Below are 23468 nucleotides of genomic sequence, written 5' to 3'. Positions count from 1 at the left end.
ATAGCTTAAAAAATAATTTTTTTAATGAATTTGTTTTTGATATTATTAATAATGAATATTTCACATTATTTTTTAATTCATATAAAAACTAATTAATAAATATTTAATTATTCCAATCTAAAATTCAGTAGCATATTTGGTAGCTAATTGTGATCTTTTTTGTAAAGATAAGAATATTGTCTTTCTTATTTTTTTTTCAATCACTCTCTCTAATTATTATCAAAAATATTTTTAAGAATAAATTTCAATCATATAAGAATTATAAATAACTTTCCATCAAAAGTACAAATAATGAAAGAGTACTTTTAGATAGAAGTATGCTTATGTATCCAACTTCAATAAATTCATGAAGATATTAGAAATGATGTAACCTTACATAGTGTCAAGGACATGAATTGAAAGAAGATGCATAAACCTAGTGATTCCATATCAAAAGAAAAGTGACAATAAAAATAAAGAAGTATGTATATTAAAAAGCAATTGGAATGACTATTGCCAAAAGACAAGGAAACTAGAGACTCTTAAATCTACATTAGAAGCAAAAAAAAAAATTAATAAGAGTGAAGAAAGCTTCAATCTTGCCTCTATATATACTATCTATTAGGATCTATGTGGCAATGATCTATAAGACCTCCAAAAATGTATTGAATTTGTATGACATATATCTTGACTGGCAAGGCAAGTTTTCTATATGAATGCCATATAATTAGCTTGTTTTACAAGCTACCAATATATGTGGCATATTAATAGTTTATTAACCAAGTTTCTAATCTATCAATGAACTATAAACATATATAAAGTTAAAATAATATCTAGGAAGCTTCTAGGAAGCTTTTCTAAAAGCTATTATGAAATTAATCTATTTTCATCTAATTCTACCTATTCATATTATCTAAATAACAATTATAAAAGATATATATATATATATCTGTGATATAACCTTCCTTTCTAGGAACAAGTTCTATGAGAAGTGGTAATCATATGTTGAAGAAGTCTAAGATGTAGCAAATTGTATTTGCTATATACTCTAATCTTTGTTCCCTTTAGAGGTAGTTGATAGGTCCTCTCAACCCTCAATAATTTCCCATTCTAGGATGAGAAGACCACCTTGTGATTTTATCATCATTGAAACCTTCATAACTTCCTTCAAACAAAATATTTATAACACCATCGGGAATTGTGCCTATATCCATTAAAATTACAAAACATCAAGAGTTTTTTCATAAGTCGTGATACCAATTTTTTTGTATTTTGCCATCTATTTGAGGGAGAACATGTCATTTTTAAAGATCTTCATTTCTATTACGTCATCTTAAAAGCTATGATAATTGCAATTTTTTTTCTATTAAGTCAACAAATGATGGCTTTTGAATTGAATCTCCTGATTGTTGGTTCTCCATCTCCTAAACATCACAATTATATAGAAATTATAAACAAGCATAGAAAATAGAATATAATCTTTCTTGATTTGTGTTTCTTTTATAGCAAGGATTTGCCATCCTTCATCTTAGTTTTGATGGATATTGTTGATGAAAAGCCTCTATTGTCTTTACTACATTTGTAAGATTCTTTGCTGGCTCGTATGTACATTCACTAATATCATATCTATATCAATCAACAGGATATTTTAACTTATTTTGGCACAACCTTGAATCTAAAACTTCTTCTACTTCAAATTCTTTACGATTGTCTCCTTCTATAAGAAGTGGTAGAACTTATCTTTTTCTTGATATATTCACAGTCTTATATGGTTCAAAAAAAAAAAGTGGAATATATGATGGATCTTCATTGACTTTGATAGCTATAATTGATGCACAACTGAATTGATTTGTCCACAAATAGGAAAAGGTCCAAGCTTGCGGTAGTCCAATTTATAATAAGGATGAGTAGTCTTGATATTATGACAAAGTAACCACATCTTGCCACCTACATTGAATTGTGGTTATTTCTTATGATAGGCATTTGAATTGATCTTTTGTCATTCTTGAGCTTCTTTTAATTGCACTTCATTGTTATATATAGCTGTAATAAAAAAAATTCCAAATCTTCTACTATAAGATTATTAACTTTTAAAAAGTCAAGAATATTAAATCGTGGATAGTAACCATAATTAATAAAAAAATATGTTTGTTGTATAGAAAAAATGTATTGTATTATTATAAGAAAACTTTGGCAATGGCAAGAGGGTTCTTTAATCATCTTGTTGATAATTGATGGTAAACCTTAAGTATTATTTCAAAACTTGGTTTACATGCTCTATCTATCTATCAGTTTGAGGATGAAAGGTCAAAGAAAGCTTTATATCGATCTTTAAAATTTTAAAAATGATTCTCCAAAATCTTGATACAAATTTAGTTTTCCTATACAATATAATAGCTTTTGGTAATCTATGATATCAATAGATATTATCAAGAAAAAGCTTGGCAATTTCTTCACTTGTGATAGATTTTGTGCATAATATAAAATGTGCCATTTTAGTAAAATAATCTACTATCACAAATATAGAATCATACATACCTAAGATTAGAAGATTTGTAATAAAATCCATAGAAATAGAAGACCATGGTTGTTTTTGAATAAGTAATAGCTGAAGAAGTCTATAAGTTTGATAATGAAGAGTTTTTGATGTTAAAAAATGTCACATGATTGAATAAAGTCTTTTATAGCCTTCCACATTTGTAGCCACCAAAAATCTTTAGATATTACCTTCAATGTCTTGTTGTATCTAAAATATTATATTGTTAGAAAGTCATGATGTACTTGAAAAACATATAAATGTGCTTCTTCTTTAGAACATATAGGCATCTTTTGAAATAAAATAGGTTGTTCTTGAACTCAAACTTAAAAGTATCAAAAGAATTATTCTTGATATCATGAATAAGAGGATCTAAGGACATACTTGATTGAATTTTCTTGAAAAAAATTGAATCAATAGTCAATGTTGATTTTAGTGCTCGAAGATGAAATTATTTTGGTTTCAATGAAATTGTCCTTCATTGATCAAAAGTTGCATGTCTTTCTTTTGATGTACGATAAGAACATCTAAAAAAGACATTGAACAAACCTTGTTGTTTTTTTAGCTGATAAGTGATATTGAACTTAAATCTTAATAAAAACATGCTCCAACAAGCTTGATGATGATTCAAAACACGTATAGATATGAAATATTTGAGGTTATTATGATTTATATATATGGTGATTGGATTAGAAGTGCCTTCTAGGTAATGACACCATTCTTAACAAAAATCTATGATTGCAAGAAGTTCTTTGTTGTAGATTTCATAATTAATCATGAATGTTGAGAATTTTTTAGAATAAAAAGTTATTCAGTGGAACTTATCATCTTCTCTTATTTGTAACAAATAAATACCCATAGCAAAATCTGATGCATCTATTTCTTTAAAAAATATCTTATAAAAATTGATGCAATACAAGATTAGTATAGAAATAAATACCGACTTGAAGGCTTCAAAAGATGCTTCAACTTCTTTGTTCCAATCAAGTTTGTCTTTGCATATAAGACATATAAGAGGAGCCGTAATTTGAAAAAAAATCTTAATAAAGGTCCAATAGTAATTGGCAAAGCTCAAAAAATATTCCATATCTCTTAATGTTTTTAAAATCTTCCAATCTATAATAGTTTGAACCTTCTTTAGATCTATTATAAGTCATTTATTAGAAATGATATATCCTAGGAAGTCAACTTGAGTAGTGAGGAATACATACTTTTTCAACTTGGCATACAATCTCATATCTCTAAATTTTTGTAACATACAATGAATATAAATTTTATGTTCTTCTGTATTTGTAGAATATATTAAAATGTTGTCCAAGTAATAGACAAAAAAATCATCTAGAAACTCACAAAAAATACCATTTATAAAATATTGAAAAGCAATTGGTGCATTTGTGAGTCCAAAAGACATGACATTATATTCAAAGTGCTTATATCTTGTTCAAAATATAGTCTTCCATTCATCTCTCTTTTTAATGTAGACCAAGTTATACATTCTTTATAGATCTATTTTTGTATAGATCTTAACTTGATTTAGTTGATTAAGAAGTCTAAATATCAGGGATAAAGGATACCTATTATTGATGGTAATCTTCTTGATTCTTCGATACTCTACATACATTTGCAGTGATCCATCTTTTTTCTTCACAAATAAGATAGGAATTCTTACAAGATATTTTAAATGGCTTATGAAATTCTTGGCCAAGTTCTCATCAATGTACTTCTTAAATTTAGCTAATTTATTTTGTGATAAATTATAGATTAGACCAAATGGTAGTTAATTTCTCTTTTTAAGGTCAATTAAGCAATTATATGGATCATACTCTAGAAAAATATCTACTTTCTCCTTCTTAAAATATCTTGAAAATCTTGATATTGACTTGATATGCCACTTGAAGTCTTTTCATCATTAAAAATAGATGTCGCATAAATAACAAAAAGAAATCTTTCTTTTGCAACATACAATAAAGCTTTTGTACATAAAAGTTTGGATTTGACTATACTAATGTCATGGCTTTCCATAAAACTCTTAGTGATGCTTTGAAAAAAATCGAATTTATGAAAAATCTAATCAATCAGACGATTATATTTTTTTAGCTATAGTAAATCTAAATGATCGAATTAAAAAAAGAACTAACTATATTAAAAATTACACAACTATTATGATCATTTAATGCTATTTCTATAAGAAGTATTTTATTACCATCTATGACTTCTACATATACAGATTTAGTTTTTTGTACTCACAATATTCTATGGCTTTTAACAAACTCTTAATCTAAGAAACAAGCTGAGATTCTTGAATCTATGAAGGTAGAGGCTTTGTGATTATTAGGTCCTAAATGCACATCTATTATAAAATAAAGAGAGGGTTTTGAAGAGAGAATAGGACCTTCATTTATGCAAGATTCTAGCTAGACAATGCCATATTATAAATACTTATAGTATGTAAAAATTAGTTAAAATATATTATATGTTAATAAATCTAAATGTATAATAGAGTGGTTAGTAGATTAAATTAAAAGGAGTTGATATAAGAAACTTTATTTTGTTTTTTTTTTTTTACTTCTTTTGATTTTGGCATTAAAAAAAATATAGGACCTAAATATTTAGTATAAAGTCTTGAAAGAAGGTGGAGGCATAAGAATGAAAATCTAAACTAATAGGACGCTTATTGGAAGGGATGAAAGCAAGGTATGGTTGGATGAAGGCAAGGAATGGAGATCTTCATCCCTATTGGTCGAAAGCCATGCCCAATGGACTTCAAGGAAGCTGCCCAAGGCCTTATTAGGAATCAGGGTTTTTTTTTCAAGGTCATTTGAGCTTTGGAGGCTAGGATCAATAAGTTTAGGTTTTTGAATATGGATTGGGTGTAAATTTTGTGTGATTTGGAATTTTTATGAAGGAGTTATTGATACTCAAAGGTATCAAATTCATATCTATTGTCACTCTTTGAGGCATAACATATGTTAATGCAGAGCAACAAAGGATTGACAATTACAATTACAGAGAACACTTTATCAACAATACTTTTCATATTATTTGATGAATTTGGAATTTGGATGAAGAAGTTATAGAGAGTTGAAGTTAGCATATCTAAATCAAAGGCAGTAAGTAAGTGATTTTATTCATAGTAATGGTCAGAGCCATATCTTAAATTTTTGGATGAATTTTTGACTCAAATCTTTTAGAAATGATAGATTATTGAGTTAAAAAGTTATAAATATAAATTTTGTGGAATTTTAATACTTAATTTGTTAGATATGAAGAAAATTGCATGTGAGTGTATAAAAACTAGGATTTAAAGCTAATGTTAGAATTTTGATGATATCTTAAGATCTGTAATAAATATGCAGTTGAAACTTGTTATAGTAATTTTTAGAAGTACATTACTACTTCATGTAAAATTTGACAGTGTTTGAAGGGTCCAATTGAAAGATATGAGTTGTTGAAGTTTAGGAATAATATCCTATAAGGATATATAAGGATTTAGAATTTTTTTATCATATTTTGGATGTTTTTGGAAATTTAAGACTTATGTATTTGGTGTAATTATTCAAAAAAGAAAAAATTATATATAAACTTAGAGCTTCCTTATTTTGAAGCCTGATTGAACAATTAGTGACAGTCAAAAGCCCAGCGTTTTCTTGAGGCAAATTCTCTCTACTCCAATAGTAGTCCCTATTGTAGCTAGACAAATTTTTTTTCCGACATTTTTTCATCTTTGTCAATTGTATTCTTTATTTTATAATTTTATTATTTCTTTAGATAATATTGAACACTTTGCTTAACTTCTCTACAATATAAATACAGTCCTTCTTGACAACGACAAGTCTTTTCTTGTTCAGTAAGAAGTTTAAAATATACCACATCTATTTTCATGTCTTTTACTTTCAAATGTTTAGATTGAGAGGTCATTGAGATTTTCATTGAATTGTAATAATGTGGAGGTTCTCTTCTATAATTTTTAGATTAAAACTCAAAAAGTCAATTGACACACTTTACAACAAAGTTAATTGCTTCACTTAATGTTTGAGGATCAAATAACTTGATTATCAATTTCTTTACCTCATACTATAATTTGTAGAAAAATTGGTTGATATGGATAGCATCATCTTATTTGACATCACTTCCTAGTTGTTGAAATTATAAAATATATGATGTCATTGATTGATTGTATTATCACAAGACATGAATCTTATCAGTTGCAATATATATTGCATTATATTTTTCATACATAGATCAAAATTTCACCAAAAAAGCCTCCAAATTATCCAATATTGAATCTTGTCATTCAAAAAAAGAAAAAAACTATAATAATACCAAACCTAAAAGAAGTGTACCTATAAATTCAACTTGTGATCCTCACGTTGAATAGCTTTAGAATTGAAGTTCAATCACAAATTATATTTGATTGATAAATCCTCAAAATTTGGATCTTGTACCATCAAACTTCTTGAGTAAGACAACTTTGGATTATCTAATACTGGAAGAATATTCTATTATAAGAAAAGGGATATAATTTGGTATAGATGTTGAAGCCGCTTCAATCATGTCTATATTTTCACTTCCTGCCATTTATGTTGCTCTTAGTAGCGATAAACTCAGTAGATGTATTGTAAATATCAACTCTCTGAATTACTCTTACATTTATGCCATTGCACTTTTCATTTCAAAAAGCTCTGCCATGATAATACTTTAAAAAAAAAATATCTAATATTGCTCAAGACAAGCAAAAGAGAGGACTTAAGAACAAAGAAAATACTAAGAAAAATATTAGTTTAGAAGAGGGTAATTGAAAACTTCTAATACACTTATGTCTTATCAAGAAAAAGAGATAATTTACTCTTAATTAAGAGAAGACAAAACTTTAATATTATAAGTGCACTCTTGTCAATTTTTCAAGGACACAAATTGAAAGAAGATGCATAAACTTAAGAAATCCATATAAAAAAAAAATAACAATAGAAATAAAGAAGTATGTATATTAAAAAGAAACTAGAATGGCTATTGAGAAAAGACAAAGAAACTAGAAACTCTTGAATCTAGATTAGAAGCAAGAAAAGAATTGAAAAGAATGAAGAAGGCTTCACTCTTGCCTCTATATATACTATCTACCTAAGATCTATGCGGCAATGTTCTATGGGACCTTCAAAAACGTGTTGAATTTGCATAACATGTATCTTGACTTGTAAGGCAAGTTTTCTATTTGGGTGCCATATAGTTAATTTTTTTCACAAGCTACCAACTCATATGGCATATGGATAGCTTGATGAATAAGTTTCTAACCTATCAATTAACTACAAATATACGTAAAGTCAAAACATCATTTGGAAAGCTTCTAAGAAGGTTTTCTAGAAGGTGTTATGAAATTAATCTATTTTTACCTAATTCTATCTATTCATATTATCTAAGTAATAATTATAATTGATATATATATATATATATATATATATATATATATATATATATATATATATATATATATATATATATATATAATTGTGACACATAGAGCTTGAATTATTGTACAAATCCTTAAAATTTTAATCTTATTCTATCAAACTGTCAGGGACAAGAACTCGATGAAAGCTAAAGAGTAAGTGAGACTTTTCTCAAAAAGAAATAGGACAAAATAGAAATATGTATATTAAGAAAGAAACTGGAATGGCTATTGCCAAAATACAAGAAAACTAGAGACCCTTGAAACTAGACTAGAAGCAAGAAAGGAGTTGACAAGAGTGAAGAGGGCTTCACTCTTGCCTCTATATATACTATCTAACTAGAAGCCACGTGGCGATGTTCTATAAGACCTCCAATATATGTTGACTTTCTAGGCCACATGCCTTTGCTTGCAAGGCAAGTTTTCTATGGATGGACCACGTAGTTAGCTTGTTCTTTAAGCTTCCAACATGCGTGGCACATGGCTAACTTGTTGACCAAGTTTCTAACCTAAAAGTCAACTATAGACTCCTATAAAGTCAAAGCAGTGTCTATGAAGCTTCTAAGAAGCTTCTCTAGAAGATATTACACAATTAACCTACTTTTACATACTTTTATCTATTCATATAGGTAATTATATGTATGTCCGTGACATTACCCCCCCTTCTAGGGACGAGTTCCACGAGGAGCGGTGATTATATATTGAGAAAATCTAATATGCGGCGAATTGTATTTGCTACATACTCTGATCTTTGTTCTCTTCGAAGATAGTTGATGGGTCCTCTTAGCCATCGATAGTGTCCCATTCCAGGGCGAGAAGACCACCCTGTTATTTGATCACTGTTGAGGCCTTCATAACTTCCTTCAAATAATACATTTGAAACACCATCAGGAGTCGTTCCTATCTCCAATAATATCACCAAACATCGAGAATCTCTTCCAAGGTCGTGATACCAAACGCGTTGTATCTCACCATCTATTTGAGGAAGAACATGTCGTTCTTGAGGGTCTTCATCTCGGTTGCGTCGTCTTGAAGGTTGTGACAATCGCAATGTCTCATCCGGTAAGTCAGCAAACGAAGGTTCTTGAGTTGAATTCGCTGGTTGTTGGCTCTCCATCTAATTAGCGTCACAAAATGTAAAGAAGTTATAAACAAGGATAGGAAATTGAATGTTATCTTGCCTCAATCTTGTCTCTTTTATAAGAGAGGTTTTCATCTTGGTTTTGATGGATGTCGTTGATGAAAAACTTTGACTTTAGCTGATGCATTTGCTAGATTCCTGGATGGCTCCCATGTGCGCTCACTAATATCATATCCGCACCAATGAACAAGATATTCCAGCTTATTTTGGCGCCGCGTTGAGTCTAATATCTCTTCCACCTCAAATTCTTCATTATTATCTACTTCTATAGGAGGCGGTGGCATTTGTCTTCTTCCTTGTATATCCACTGTCTTATATAGTTCAAGAAGAGACACGTGGAATACAGGATGGATCTTCATTGACTCCGGTAGATGTAACCGATATGCAACTGGGTTGATCTGTTCAGAAAACAGAAAAGGGGCCAAGCCTACGATAGTCCAATTTGTCACAAGGTCGAGTGGTCTTGATATTGCGACGAAGTAGCCATACCTTATCACCCACGTTGAGTTGTGGTTGCTCTTTACGATATACATCTGCATTTATCTTTTGTCGTTCTTGAGCTTTCTTCAACTGCGCCTTCATTATTGCATGTAACTCTGACAACCGATTTGCCATATCTTCTGCTGCAGGATTATCAACTTTTGAAAAATCAAAAGTATCAAGTCGTGGATGATAGCCATAATTGGCAAAGAAAGGTGTTTGTTGCGTGGAGGAATGTACTGTATTATTATAAGCAAACTCTGCCAATGGCAGAAGGTTTGTCCAATCATCTTGTTGGTAGTTGATGGTACACCTTAAATACTGTTCCAAGACTTGGTTTACGCGCTCTGTTTGTCCATCAGTTTGAGGATGGAAAGCTGAAGATAGCTTTATGTCCACTTTTAAAATCTTGAAAAGAGTCCTCCAAAATCTCGACACAAATTGAGTTCCCCTATCCGATATGATATCTTTAGGTAATCCATGATAGCGATAGATATTATCAATGAAAAGCTTAGCTGTTTCTTCACCTGTGATAGATTTTGTACATGGCACAAAATGTGCCATCTTGGTGAAACGACCTACTATCACAAATATAGAATCATAAGATCTTGAGCTTGGAAGATCTGTGATGAAATCCATAGAAACAGAAGACCATGGTTGTTCTGGTATAGGTAATGGCTGAAGAAGTCCGTAAGGTCGATGTCGAGGAATTTTTGATCTTGAACAAATATCACATGATTGTACAAAGTCTTTGACTGACTTCCACATTTGTGGCCACCAAAAATCTCTTGATATGAGTTCCAGAGTCTTATTATATCCAAAGTGCCCTGCTGCTGGAAAGTCATGACGTGCTTGAAGAACACGCAAACGTGCTTTTCCTTCTGGAACATATAGGTGTCCTTCAAAATATAATAGATTATTCTTGAACTCGAACTTAGAAGAATCATGAGACTTGGAAGAATTATTCTCGATATCATGAACAAGAGGGTCTGAGGACATACTGGACTGGATTTGCTTGAGAAATGTTGATTTCACTGCTCGGAGATGAAATTGCTCCGGTTTCAAGAGGACCGTTCTTTGTTGCTCAAAAGCTGCATCTCCTTCTTTTGGTGCAAAATAAGAACGTCTAGACAGGGCATCGGACAAACCTTGTTGTTTTCCTGGCCGATAAGTGATAATGAAGTCGAATCTTGACAAAGACATACTCCAACGAACTTGACGACGATTCAACACGCGTGCTGACATGAAATACTCGAGGTTCTTGTGATCTGTATACATAGTGACTGGACTAGAAGCACCTTCTAGATAATGATGCCATTCTTGAAAGGAATCCACGATTGCAAGAAGTTCTTTATCGTGGATCTCATAATTGATCTCGGCTGCTGAGAATTTTCTTGAATGAAAAGCTATCGGATGAAGTTTGTCATCTGTTCCCATTTGTGATAAAACTGCACCCAAGGCAAAATCCGATGCGTCTGTTTCCATAAAAAATGCCTTGGAAAAATCAACACGATATAAGACTGGTGCAGAGACAAACGATGTCTTCAAGGCTTCAAATGCTGCTTCCGCTTCTTGATTCCATTGGAATTTATCTTTACTAGTCAAGCGTGTAAGTGGAGCTGCAACTCGTGAGAAGTCTTTGATGAAGATCCGATAGTAATTGGTAAATCCCAAGAAACATTGGACATCTCTCACAGTCTTTGGAATCTTCCAATCCATGATTGTTTGGACTTTCTTAGAATCTATCATAAGACCATCATTTGAAATGATGTATCCTAAAAAGTCAACTTGAGTAGTGTGAAATACACACTTTTCCATCTTGGCGTACAATCCTGCATCTCTGAGTTTTTGTAATACTTGACGAACATGTATTTCATGTTCTTCAACATTCTTAGAATAAATTAGGATATCGTCTAGGTAGCAGACGACAAAATTGTCTAAGAATTCATGAAATACATCATTCATGAGATGTTGAAAAGCAGCTGGTGCATTCGTGAGTCCAAAAGGCATGACATTATATTCAAAATGCCCGTACCTGGTTCGAAACGCAGTCTTCCATTCATCTCCTTCTTTGATCCGTACTAGATTATATGCTCCTCTTAGATCTATTTTTGTATAGATCTTAGCTTGATTTAACTGGTCAAGGAGTCCTGATATCAAAGGTAATGGATACCTGTTCTTGATTGTGATCTTGTTGAGTCCTCGATAGTCAACACACATTCGTAAAGATCCATCCTTTTTCTTTACGAATAAAATTGGAGCTCCTGCTGGAGATTTTGAATGGCGTATGAAATTCTTCGCTAAATTCTCGTCAATATATGTCTTGAGTTCAGCCAACTCATCTTGCGATAAACTGTAAATTGGTCCAAATGGTGGCTGAGTTCCTTCCTTGAGATCGATTGAACAATCGTATGGGCGATGCTCAGGAAGAATATCTGCATTCTTTTTCTCAAAAACGTCTTGATAATCCTGATATTGACTTGGAATGCCACTTGAAGTCTTTACGCTTTCAGAAATAGGTGCAGCATAAATAGCAAAAGTTGATCCTTCTTTTGCTGCGTGTATAAATGCTTTTGCACCTATAGGTGTGAGTTTTACTATACTAGACCCATGGTTTTTTACTTGGTTAATAGAACTGTTACTAATGCTCTGAGGAAAATCAAGTTTACGAGAAATCCAATCTATTCGAGGATTATACTTTTCTAACCATGATAAGCCTAAAATTACTGGATTAGAAAGAGATCTAATTATATTAAAAATTACGCAACTACTATGACCATTTATTACTACATCTACAGGAAGTGTTTCGTGAGTTACATCTCCAGAAGACAACGGACGACCATCTATGACTTCTACGTGTACAGGTTTAGTTTTTTGTATTAATGATATTCTATGACATCTAGCAAATTCTTCATCTAAAAAACAAGATGAGGCTCCTGAATCTACCAAGGTAGAGGCTTTTTAATTATTAGGTCCTAAACGCACATCTATTATAAAACAAGGAGATGGTTTTGAGGAGAGGATAGGACCTTTATTAGAAGTTGTACAAGATTCCAGCCGCACGGTCCCTATTGTAGCTGGACGTACTCGTTTTCCGACATACTGTCTTCTTTGACAGCCGTACTCCTCATTTTGTAGTTACGTCGCTTCTTTGAACAATGTTGAGCAGTGTGCTTAGGTTCTCCACAATATAAGCACAATCCTTCTTGTCAACGACGAGACTTTTCTTGCTCAGTAAGAGGTTTGAAACGTACCGCATCAATTTGCATATCCTCTACTTCCGAAGGTATGTGTTGAGGAGACGTCGGTGTTGCCATTGAATTGTAGTAACGTTGAGGCCCACTTGTGCGACTCTCGGATCGAAATTCAAAAAGTCGATTGTCGCACTTCACAGCAAAGTCAATTGCTTGACTCAATGTTTGAGGATCAGGTAAATTAAGCATCAATTTCTTTACCTCATATTGTAATCCGTAGAGAAATTGACTCACAAGTGCGGCATCATCCCACTTGATATCAATTGCAAGTTGTCGAAATTGCGAAGCATATAATGTTACTGATCGATTGCCTTGTCGCAAAATACGGATCTTGTTGGTTGCAACACGAATTACATCATGTTCTCCAAACATGGATCAAAACTCCGCCAAAAAAGCCTCCAGATTATCCAATATTGGATCTCGTCGTTCAAGAAAAGATGAAAACCATGACAATGCTGAACCTGAAAGAAGTGTACCAATGAATCTAACTTGTGACCCTGGAGTTGGATAGCTCTGGGGTTGAAGTTCAATCACTAGTTGGACCTGATTGATGAATCCTCGAAACTTGGATCTGGTACCATCAAACTTCTCAGGCAAGGCCACTCTCGGTTCTCTAACACTCGAAGGGTGTTCCATTCTGGGAGAAGGGACATGGTTTGGTGCAGATGTTGAAGCAGCCCCAATCATCTCTATATCTTCACTTCCTACCATTCTTGTTGCTCCTTGTGGTGGTAAATTGAGTTGATGCATCGCAAGCATTAACTCCCTCAATTGTTCTTGCATCTGTGCCATTGCACTCTTCATTTCAACAAGCTCTGCCATAGTAGCACTTAGAAAAGAGAAGATGTCTAACAACGCTCAAAACAAATAGAAGAGAGGAATTGATAACAAAGAAAATACTAAGAACAATATCAGTTTAAAAGAGGGTAATCCGCAACTTCTTATGCGCTTATGTCTTATCAAGAAAAAGGGGTAATCCACTCTTAATCAAGAAAAGACAAAGCTCTGATATTGTAAGTGTACTCTTGTCAATCTGTCAGGGACAAGAACTCGATGAAAGCTAAAGAGTAAGTGAGACTTTTCTCAAAAAGAAATAGGACAAAATAGAAATATGTATATTAAAAAAGAAACTGGAATGGCTATTGCCAAAATACAAGAAAACTAGAGACCCTTGAAACTAGACTAGAAGCAAGAAAGGAGTTGACAAGAGTGAAGAGGGCTTCACTCTTGCCTCTATATATACTATCTAACTAGAAGCCACGTGGCGATGTTCTATAAGACCTCCAATATATGTTGACTTTCTAGGCCACATGCCTTTGCTTGCAAGGCAAGTTTTCTATGGATGGACCACGTAGTTAGCTTGTTCTTTAAGCTTCCAACATGCGTGGCACATGGCTAACTTGTTGACCAAGTTTCTAACCTAAAAGTCAACTATAGACTCCTATAAAGTCAAAGCAGCGTCTATGAAGCTTCTAAGAAGCTTCTCTAGAAGATATTACACAATTAACCTACTTTTACATACTTTTATCTATTCATATAGGTAATTATATGTATGTCCGTGACACAAACTTCTCTAATATTTTAATATTTTTTTATATATTTATAATAATAAGATTTTTTGAATTCAATTATAAAAATGATCTATCTGCTTCTTTCAACTGCAAAATATTTTAGCATAGATATTAAATTTTATTGTTGATTTCTTTTATAGATATACGGATAATATCTCTATGGTTGATATTCATAATATATAAATTTTTCATCCTAATAGTATTAACAAGTTTGTAAAGATTTATAATAGTTTCAAATATATTCTCACTTTTATTAAGTATAACATCCATAATTATTTCTTCTATCTCTACAATAGACAACTTTAACAAATATGCAAGTCAAATTAGAAGAAGATAATCTACAACCTTTAGTATCAAATAAAAATTTCTTTAAAGAAAGATAGTCCACTCTTTTTAATAAAAAAACAAATGTTAGAAAACAAAATGTTAGTTTAAACATAGATAGTCTACAATCTTTGAGATTAAAAAAAAAAAAAAAAATTGTATCATCCTCTCATTTATTTATTTATTTTTAATAGTAAAATAGTATTTTTTTCAAATAATTAAAGATAATAATTACAAAAAATCAAAAGATCAATACACTCTTTTGTTATTAAAAAAGGATAAGAAATTATTAAAAGATAATATAATATTAAAATTAGAATGGCTATTGCCAAAGACAAGAAGACTAAAGGCTGTTGAAACAAGACTAAGAATAAGAAAGGTGTTGACAAGAATGAAGAAAGCTTCATTCTTGTCTTTATATATACTATCTAACTAAGAGTTATGTAGCAATATTCAATAGGACCTCTGACAAGTATTCTACTTGTAAGACATGTGTCTCACTTAAAAGAAAAGTTTTTATATGTGTGCCATATGACCAACTTATACCATGAATAGTAAACATGTATGACATGCAATCAACTTGTTGGCCAAATTTTCAACCTATCAATTACTTATGGATACATATAAAGTCAAATCTACATCTTTGAAGCTTCTCTATAATATATTATATAATTTATCTATTTTTATTAACTCTTATTTAACTACACTTATATAAGTAAGTAATACTATTGGATATGTTTGTGATACATTATGATATATAATTAAATAAACCTATATAATATGCTAATCTTTTTAAGAAATCATTTTCCCTTTACTACATTATTGTGGTTTTTTATAGATTAGAATGGATTGAAATAAATTTAAAGATATGTATTTTTGTAGTATAAGAATTAATTTGGGCCTTTGAACATCTATTAATTCTTCTAAATATGCTTCAATTATATTGTATTTTTTTTTTATTTTTTCTTTTTGCAACAATATATTACAAGAATAATTTTTTTAACAACTTTATTACCACTTATTTTTTATTTTACTATAATATTTTAGAACTTCTTATTGTTGATCTAATGTGATTTTAAAATGTAATCTTGTGTAATTATTAAATTTTAGAATTGTATCCCAATTCAGTATGAATTGTTATGAGTTTAGAACTCACAAAGCTTTATAATCTTATCTCTTACAATTTATAATCTTATCTCTTACAATTTATAATTAGATATCTAATAAAAAGATAGTTGTAATTAATTAAAACCAACTTTTGTCTTTAAATCACATAATTAGGAATCAAGAATTTTATTTTTTAAATAAAAATACAAAATAATTTGTTCTATGAAGAATGATTTTAAGAATTAAATCAAGAATCTTTTCTTATCAAATTTCTACTTCTAAAATAAATTTTTGGAACTTGTCTTGAACAAATATAAAATCATCATATATTTCCTTAAAAACATATCTTTGGTCAAACAAACTCACCATCAATTTTAATGATGCAAAGATTAGTTCTCACCAAAAAAACCAATATTATTTTCTTATTACTATTATTTCTCAATTCAATAAATCACTATTTTCTTATTACTATTATTATTCAATTCAATAAATCACTTCTTAGATGCATATTATTTTTGCAAAATTCTTTTTTGATTGCCACATCTTGAGTATTTTAACCATGTCCAATAAGAATTCCTCAATTAATCTAAAATGCATCTTGGTGGATCCTAAGTTGCATCAAGGTTGTATTCTCAAGCCAATTCCAAGAATTTTCTATTCAAGTCCCCCCTCTCAAAATCATAATAAAGATTGTTGAATATTCTTTCACTTTCTAAGAAATATGACAAAATGCCATGATAAAATCATATGACGCAATACAACATTTGATTATAAACTTTTAGTTATACAACAACATGTACCTAAAAAACATAACATTACTCAAAATTTGAAGATCTTCAACAACAGTTCTGAAGTATGGCCAAGAAGACGTAACAAGAAAAATGGATGGCTGAGTGACATGAAAACTCACATGCGATTAACCACTACAAGAACAGGCTTGGCCTGATACCAAATGCAAGACTGCTACTGAAATAATGATTCTAAAACTGGTGAACATGCCAGTTAAACGGATTTAAAAGAGATCACCGTTAAACGATATAATGATCTCCCGGCCGCGGATCAGCACAAGGTTGGAAACCGGTGTGCCACTCGAACTGAAGGGCATGAATCGGAAAATATCAGAGAGAATTCGTTAAAAGAACCTCTTTTCATACACACAGTTACAACCAAAGGAAGATGATCATTGTTTTTGTCCAAAGGAAGAAGACCCTGAAGCGCAGCAACAATATTCCACAACCAACAATCCCATACCGCGGCAACTCTATAACAAAACAAAGCAGCTGCGCACCACAACAAAATGTGCCGAATTGATTCTAGAAGCAGAAAGAGGGAAGAGATTCACTACAATAACACCACAACAAAACTACCGTCGGATCGTCGACCCCTCAATTAGGCAGTCTGGAAAACGTTTTACGTCCAGGTAAAACTCATGCTCAGAAACAAAATCATCTGAGGAACATCCGAGATTTTGAGTAAAAACTACTGTTCTAAATGAAAAATACACTACAGCTTGGTTGTAGGACGTGCAAGGCCCATGCCAGTCCCACTTCCTACATGTTTAAAAGCCTTGGCCTCCAGATTCTCATCATGCCCAGCGAAGCCTGTTCCTCCTTTCTCCAATGTGATCAAATTTTTGGGTTTGCAGGGATTGTTACAGGCTAAACATATCTTGTCTGGTGCAACAAATTTGTCGGCACATTTTTTGCAGAAGACATGGCCGCAAGTACTAACAGCAACGAGTGTAAGCGTATCCGTCAGGGTCACGGAGCATGAGGGACACATGTATTTGAAACTGTCAAGATCAACTTCCTTCTTCTCTCTGTTTCTCACTTCGGTGAAGACAACTGGAAACAAGCCTTTCAGTTTCAGCTTCTCCTTGCCCTCTGGGCAGACAGTGTCTGTAGACGGAGCTTGAACTCGTTCTACGGCACCAGGAGTTGCTGATGGCAACCAAAAAGCCTTCATTGTGCGAAGTGCTTCTTCCTCATATGAAGTAACTCTCACGCTGTTAGCCCCATGGAATACGTGACGATCACCGGAACTACCAGCGATTTGCTGGTGTGGCACAGCAGAATTGTTTTGTCGGTCAAATGCATCAAGTTCTTGCTGCTTCTCGGCGGTAACTTTGTCTATTTCCTCTTCTTTATCGCTCTTCTGTTGCTGTATGAAAGCAGCCAACTTCCTGAAATCCATTGATCAAAACTCTCATCACAATGTGTTGACCGAACTGGCCAGAGTGAAACCTTTTCCCGAATCAAAGACTCAACATAATACACAGATTAATTCTATAAGTGTCCAAGATATCCACCACAAAGTTATTCACAGAACTTGATCGTGCCATAAATTGACAACCACAAGTGATTAAACACGTGAACTCTGTGCAAATGATTGGCTTGCTCGTTTCATCGACATGGTCAACCTTTCTCTGCTCTAATAATTACCGCAGATGTATTTGAGCCCATGGAAAAATCAATACTTCTGTTGCCTGGAGGCAAAACAACAATACCTAACTTAACACCTAATTAAAATCCATATGAGCCACCTTGAAGTGTTTTCCCGAGGCTAAATGTACTTCCAAAGCCATCTGATCGGAAACATCTGAAACTTAAGTTGGATGCATAAACATAAACAATTGCAGACTGCAAGCCTAACGATTCAATGTAGAGACAATCCAGTTTTCAAATTATAGTTTTCCAGGCTCTACGTACACTCGGTAGCTTATCCATAATCGTAATGACGAACATACTAACGTGAGAAGGGAAAATCAACTCACCTCTTGATGTCCTTCTTCTGAGCCACCAAACACTCAATAATACACTCTTTACAAAACAAATGGCCTTTCATACAGCTCATAGGATCGATTATAGGCTGCAAACATATGCAGCACGCATCAAAGGGCTTTATGGAGTCTTTCCCCAACCGCTCCTTTTGCGTGCCATATCCTAATTTCTTTCTCTCATCATACGTGAAAAACGCGAGATCATTATTATTCTTCGAATGACGCTGCGGCATTCTGCTTACTTAGATATTTAAAATTTGTTATTCTGAAGTTGCGATCACCTAAACTGACCAGAAAGATCCCCAGAATCCAGCCCTAATTTCCACAAGAACTAAAAGCAGTGCAGTAAGCAAAGTAGGAAGTAGACCGTAATACGACAGCCAAGGATCCCCTAAAACCCCATACAAAAACTCAACACAACGGCCACAAAAATACGATCTCAACGATAATCCAATATCAACAAAGAAGACTACCAAATTCAGAAAAATATAGGCCGAAGCAAGAACCCTAATAACCGGAAGATGTGATGGAAACCGTAAGACAGTCTAACGGTGACCATATCCAACAGCGAGTGAAAGCGTTCGCAGCGACGAGCTAGTTGGTTTGCATGATTCTCAACACGAAATTCCCTCTCTCAACTCTCACAAAATGCCCTGCGAAACCCGCTTCACGATCGAATTGTATGCTACGCAACAGCCTGGACCCTGCAACTCCCCAAAGCCACCCTCGATAACAAAATCCGCTAATTCCCCATTCTATCCCAAAAATAAAAATAAAAAGAAATCAAGCAAATTCGAGATTCCTGTAATAAACGGAACGAACTTCAAATTTTCAGTAGAGTTCCGCCAATCCAAACCCCACCACCTCTCACTCAAAACCCTATAAACCCTAAACTGAAACAGCTGGCAGCAAACTACACCAATAAAATCACCAAAAACAAGCGGAATAAGAGCCACTCTCTCTAGGGTCCCGCTATGAACAGCAACACAACCAGTGACACAGTAATCCAGTGACACAGTAATCCAGTGACACAGTAATCCAGTGACACAGTAATCCAGTGACTGGTTTCAGACCCAGAGAGCAATTGCAAGAGCGTCGACGAGGGAGGAACAAAGCAACATGCGAAGAAAGCAGCACCATTGTTTCGGGTCGCTTGGAAGGTAGGTCGTTAGGTAGGTAGGAACATGTGGGCGGTATTGTGGCCAAGTAAAGTTTATATGTTTTATCTTTATTGAATTTTTGTCCAAATGTATGTAAATATGCGAATATATATATATATATATATATATATAATCATCATTTTGCAATAAATATGGTGATATTTTTTTATACAATTTTAATTATAATACTGTTTCTTTTGTTTTCAAATATCATTAATATTCAAAAGGATTTATTTCTTTTACAACTTATTGTACATGCATATATAGATATACAGATATATATATATATATATATATATATATATATTATTTTTTTATATTTTTTTCATGCTTCATTAATTTTAGACATTATCTCGTACATAAGTAAAAAATATATTTTATTTTATTCCATTTAATTACTTTTTAAAATTTTCTAAAATTATATTTAATTTTTTTAATAAACTACATGATTAACTTGTGCAATAAATCATTAGAAACTTCTACAAAAAGAAACGTATAGTTTTGTAATTGATATAAGTGAATTAAGTTCATACTAAATTTAATCTTATCAAACTATTTATAAAGAATTGTATAACTTATAGCAACAAAATTTTGATGTATATTGGTCTTACTATTTAACTATTGTGTTACATTATAGTGTACTCAATGTACACAATTATACTTTGTTATAACTTCTAATATATATATATATATATATATATATATATTTGTTTAACAATCTTTGTTCCAAACAATTTAAAGAAATTTACAAGGGTTTTGAATCTACAAGCCTACATTGTAAAGCCATAGTATAAAAACCTTACTAAGGAGTCTTCTTGTCAAGGACATGAACTCGAAGAAGATGCATAAACTTGGAAAATCTATATCAAAAGAAAAGTGATAAAATAGAAATAAAGTAGTATGTATATTAAAAGGCAACTGGAATAGCTATTGCCAAATGACAAGGAAACTAAAGACTCTTAAATCTAGACTAAAAACAAGAAAGGAATTCATAAGAGTGAAGAAGGCTTCACTCTAATCTCTATATATACTATCTAACTAGGAGCTATTTGGCCATGTTCTATAGGACCTCTAATATATGTTGACTTTGCATGACATATGCCTTAGCTTACAGGGCAAGTTTTCTACGTGTAGGCCACATAATTAACTTGTTCTTCAAGCTACCAACATATATGGCACATGGCCAACTTGTTGACTATGTCTTTAACCTTAAAAGTCAATTAAAGACACCTATAAAGTCAAAGTAGCATCAATAAAGCTTCTAGGAAGCTTCTATACAAGATATTATGAAATTAACCTACTTTTATGTACTATTATCTAAATCATATAGGTAATCATTGGTTTACATGTGTACATCCATGACATTATCCTCTCTTCTAAGTACGAGTTCCACAAGGAGAGGTCTTCATATGTTGAGGAAATCTAAGACACGACAAATTATATTTATCACATAATCCAATCGTTGTTCTCTTTGAAGATAGTAGATAGGTTCTCTGAGCCATTGATAGTGTCCCATTCTAAGGCAGGAAGACCACCCTGTTATTTGGTCGTTGTTAAGGCCTTTATAACTTTCTTCAAAGAAAACATTTGGAACACCATCAGGAGTTGTTTCTACCTCTAATAAAATCACCAAACATCAAGAGTCCCTTCTAAGGTCGTGATACCAAACATATTATATCCTGCCATCTATTCAAGGACGTATCATTCTTAAGGATCTTCATCTGGACTGCATCATCTTCAAGGTTGTGACAATTGTAATTTCTCATCCAATAAGTTCGCAAATGATAGCTCTTAAGTTTAATGTGCTAGTATCACGGACATATACATTTAGGTAGAAGTAATTATTACGTAGAAGTAGATAAATATAGATTAATTTCATAAAGGTTTTTAGTCAAGCTTCTTAAAAGCTTCATAAACATGGTTTTGACTTCACATGTGTTTCTAGGTTGGAAACTTGGCCAATAAGTTAACCACATGTTGGTAGCTTGTGGAATAAGTCAACTTTGTATAATAGCTTGTGGAATAAGTTAACTTTGTATAATAGCTTGTAGAACAAGCTAATCATGTGGTCTTGTCACATTGTAATATGACTGTATGGTGAAAGATGATAATATGGATCTTATTATAGAAGAGCCAAGTTAAAAGAAAAGGTAGAAAAATATGGATAAAAGATAGGAAAGTAATAAAACTTTCAGTAGTAATGTTGCCTTTTTAGAAAAAATAGCTTCTACTTACTTTGTAGGGCCAAAAATAAGGCAAAATAAGGTAGATTGGAAAAATAAATAATATAGACATCTTTAGAAGGAAGTTAAGAGTAAATTATAGTAAAAATTATTTAAAAAAAAAAAAATAGATGTTGATACCCGGAGAGGGCCAGTTATGACCCAGGATCGAAATCAGACCTTGAGGCACAAAACCGAGTTTCGACGACGATTTCGAGACTCTTTGGCAAATCAGAGAGTTAGGTCTGATAGAAGATTGGATAGGGTTTCTATGAGCATTGATTTTGGATGATTTGGAGTTGATATGACTTTGTGAGAGCTTTGCAAAGTCAAGGTTTGTTTCGGATGACTTGGATTTTATGAAATAAAATAGGGTTTATGTTTTGGATGATTTCAAGAGTTTTGTAATAGATCTATAGGTGAAATTTTGTGGGTTTATGTTTATAGTTGTGTTTAATATGTGTCGTGAATTTGAGCTCGATCTAATGGTAGAAGTGAGGAATATTGAGGTTTAAGTGGGTCAAGTTCTCAGAAAGTAGAAATTTAGATCTTGTAGGGATTTTTAAGATTTCTTGTAATCTACTAATTGGATTGGAGTAAAACTTACGTGAAAAGATATAAGACTTGTTTTTTTTATGTGTGTGAGAATTTTGAAACCAATCGAACGGTGCAAAGGAGAGATATTAGCTCTGAAAGATTGGCATTAAGATTGGATTAGGAGGCCTGGCAATACCCGAGCACATTTTTGAGGATATCGTCAATTTGGTAACTACGATCCTTTTTAATTTTTTTGTACTTTTTTTCAACTTATTTTTTAAGAAGTTTACAAAATTTGAATTAAGATCAACGGTTTATTCATTAGTTATTGAGGTTTAAATTGTTATAGGAATTATTAGGGTTTGGTTTAGGATTTGGTTAGGGTTTGGTTTGGGATTTGATTAGGATTTGATTTAGGGTTTAGGATTTGGATTAGGGTTCAATTTAGGGTTTAGATTTTTATTAGGATTTGGTTTAGGATTTAGGATTTGGATTAGGATTTGGTTTAGGGGTTAGAATTTGGTTTAGAATTTGATTAGGGTTTTATTTATAGTTTAGGATTTGGTTAGGATTTGATTTAGGATTTAGGGTTTTAATTAGGATTTGGTTTAGGATTTAAGATTTGGATGAGGACTTTGTTAGTATTTGATTTAGGGTTTAGGATTTGGTTTAAGGTTTGGATGGATTTGATTTAGGATTTGGTTGAGGTTTGATTTAAGGTTTATTTAGGGTTTGATTTAGGATTTAAGATTTTATTAGGATTTAAGTTTTAATTATTTTTGGCCTAAAGTTTGAATGAAGTTCAATAGGATTTTAACTAGAACTAAATTAAGATTAAATTGAGATGTATTTGAGTGATATTTATAAACTTTCTAATATTTCTTTAAGAATTCTTATTGTTTGTTTGAAATTTCTTTGAGGTTTTTTTTGAATTT

General features: G+C 32.2%; 1 protein-coding gene across 1 annotated transcript; it reads right to left on the bottom strand.

Moving 5' to 3' along the window:
• Nucleotides 1-17199: 17199 nt before the first annotated feature.
• LOC112287116 (E3 ubiquitin-protein ligase CSU1) lies at nt 17200-19733 on the bottom strand. Its single transcript, XM_024529819.3, has 2 exons — nt 18609-19733; nt 17200-18017 (listed from the first exon to the last, which is right to left on the bottom strand). The coding sequence occupies exons 1-2, from the start codon at nt 18845-18847 to the stop codon at nt 17339-17341; spliced, it is 918 nt and encodes a 305-aa protein (XP_024385587.1). The 5' UTR covers nt 18848-19733; the 3' UTR covers nt 17200-17338.
• Nucleotides 19734-23468: the final 3735 nt, after the last annotated feature.

This window comes from Physcomitrium patens, chromosome 9 (assembly GCF_059467195.1).
Source record: "Physcomitrium patens ecotype Gransden chromosome 9, ASM5946719v1, whole genome shotgun sequence".
Taxonomy (NCBI): Eukaryota; Viridiplantae; Streptophyta; class Bryopsida; order Funariales; family Funariaceae; genus Physcomitrium; species Physcomitrium patens.
The sequence above is the reverse complement of the archived record's forward strand: the minus strand, read 5'-3'. Positions and strand labels throughout refer to the sequence as shown.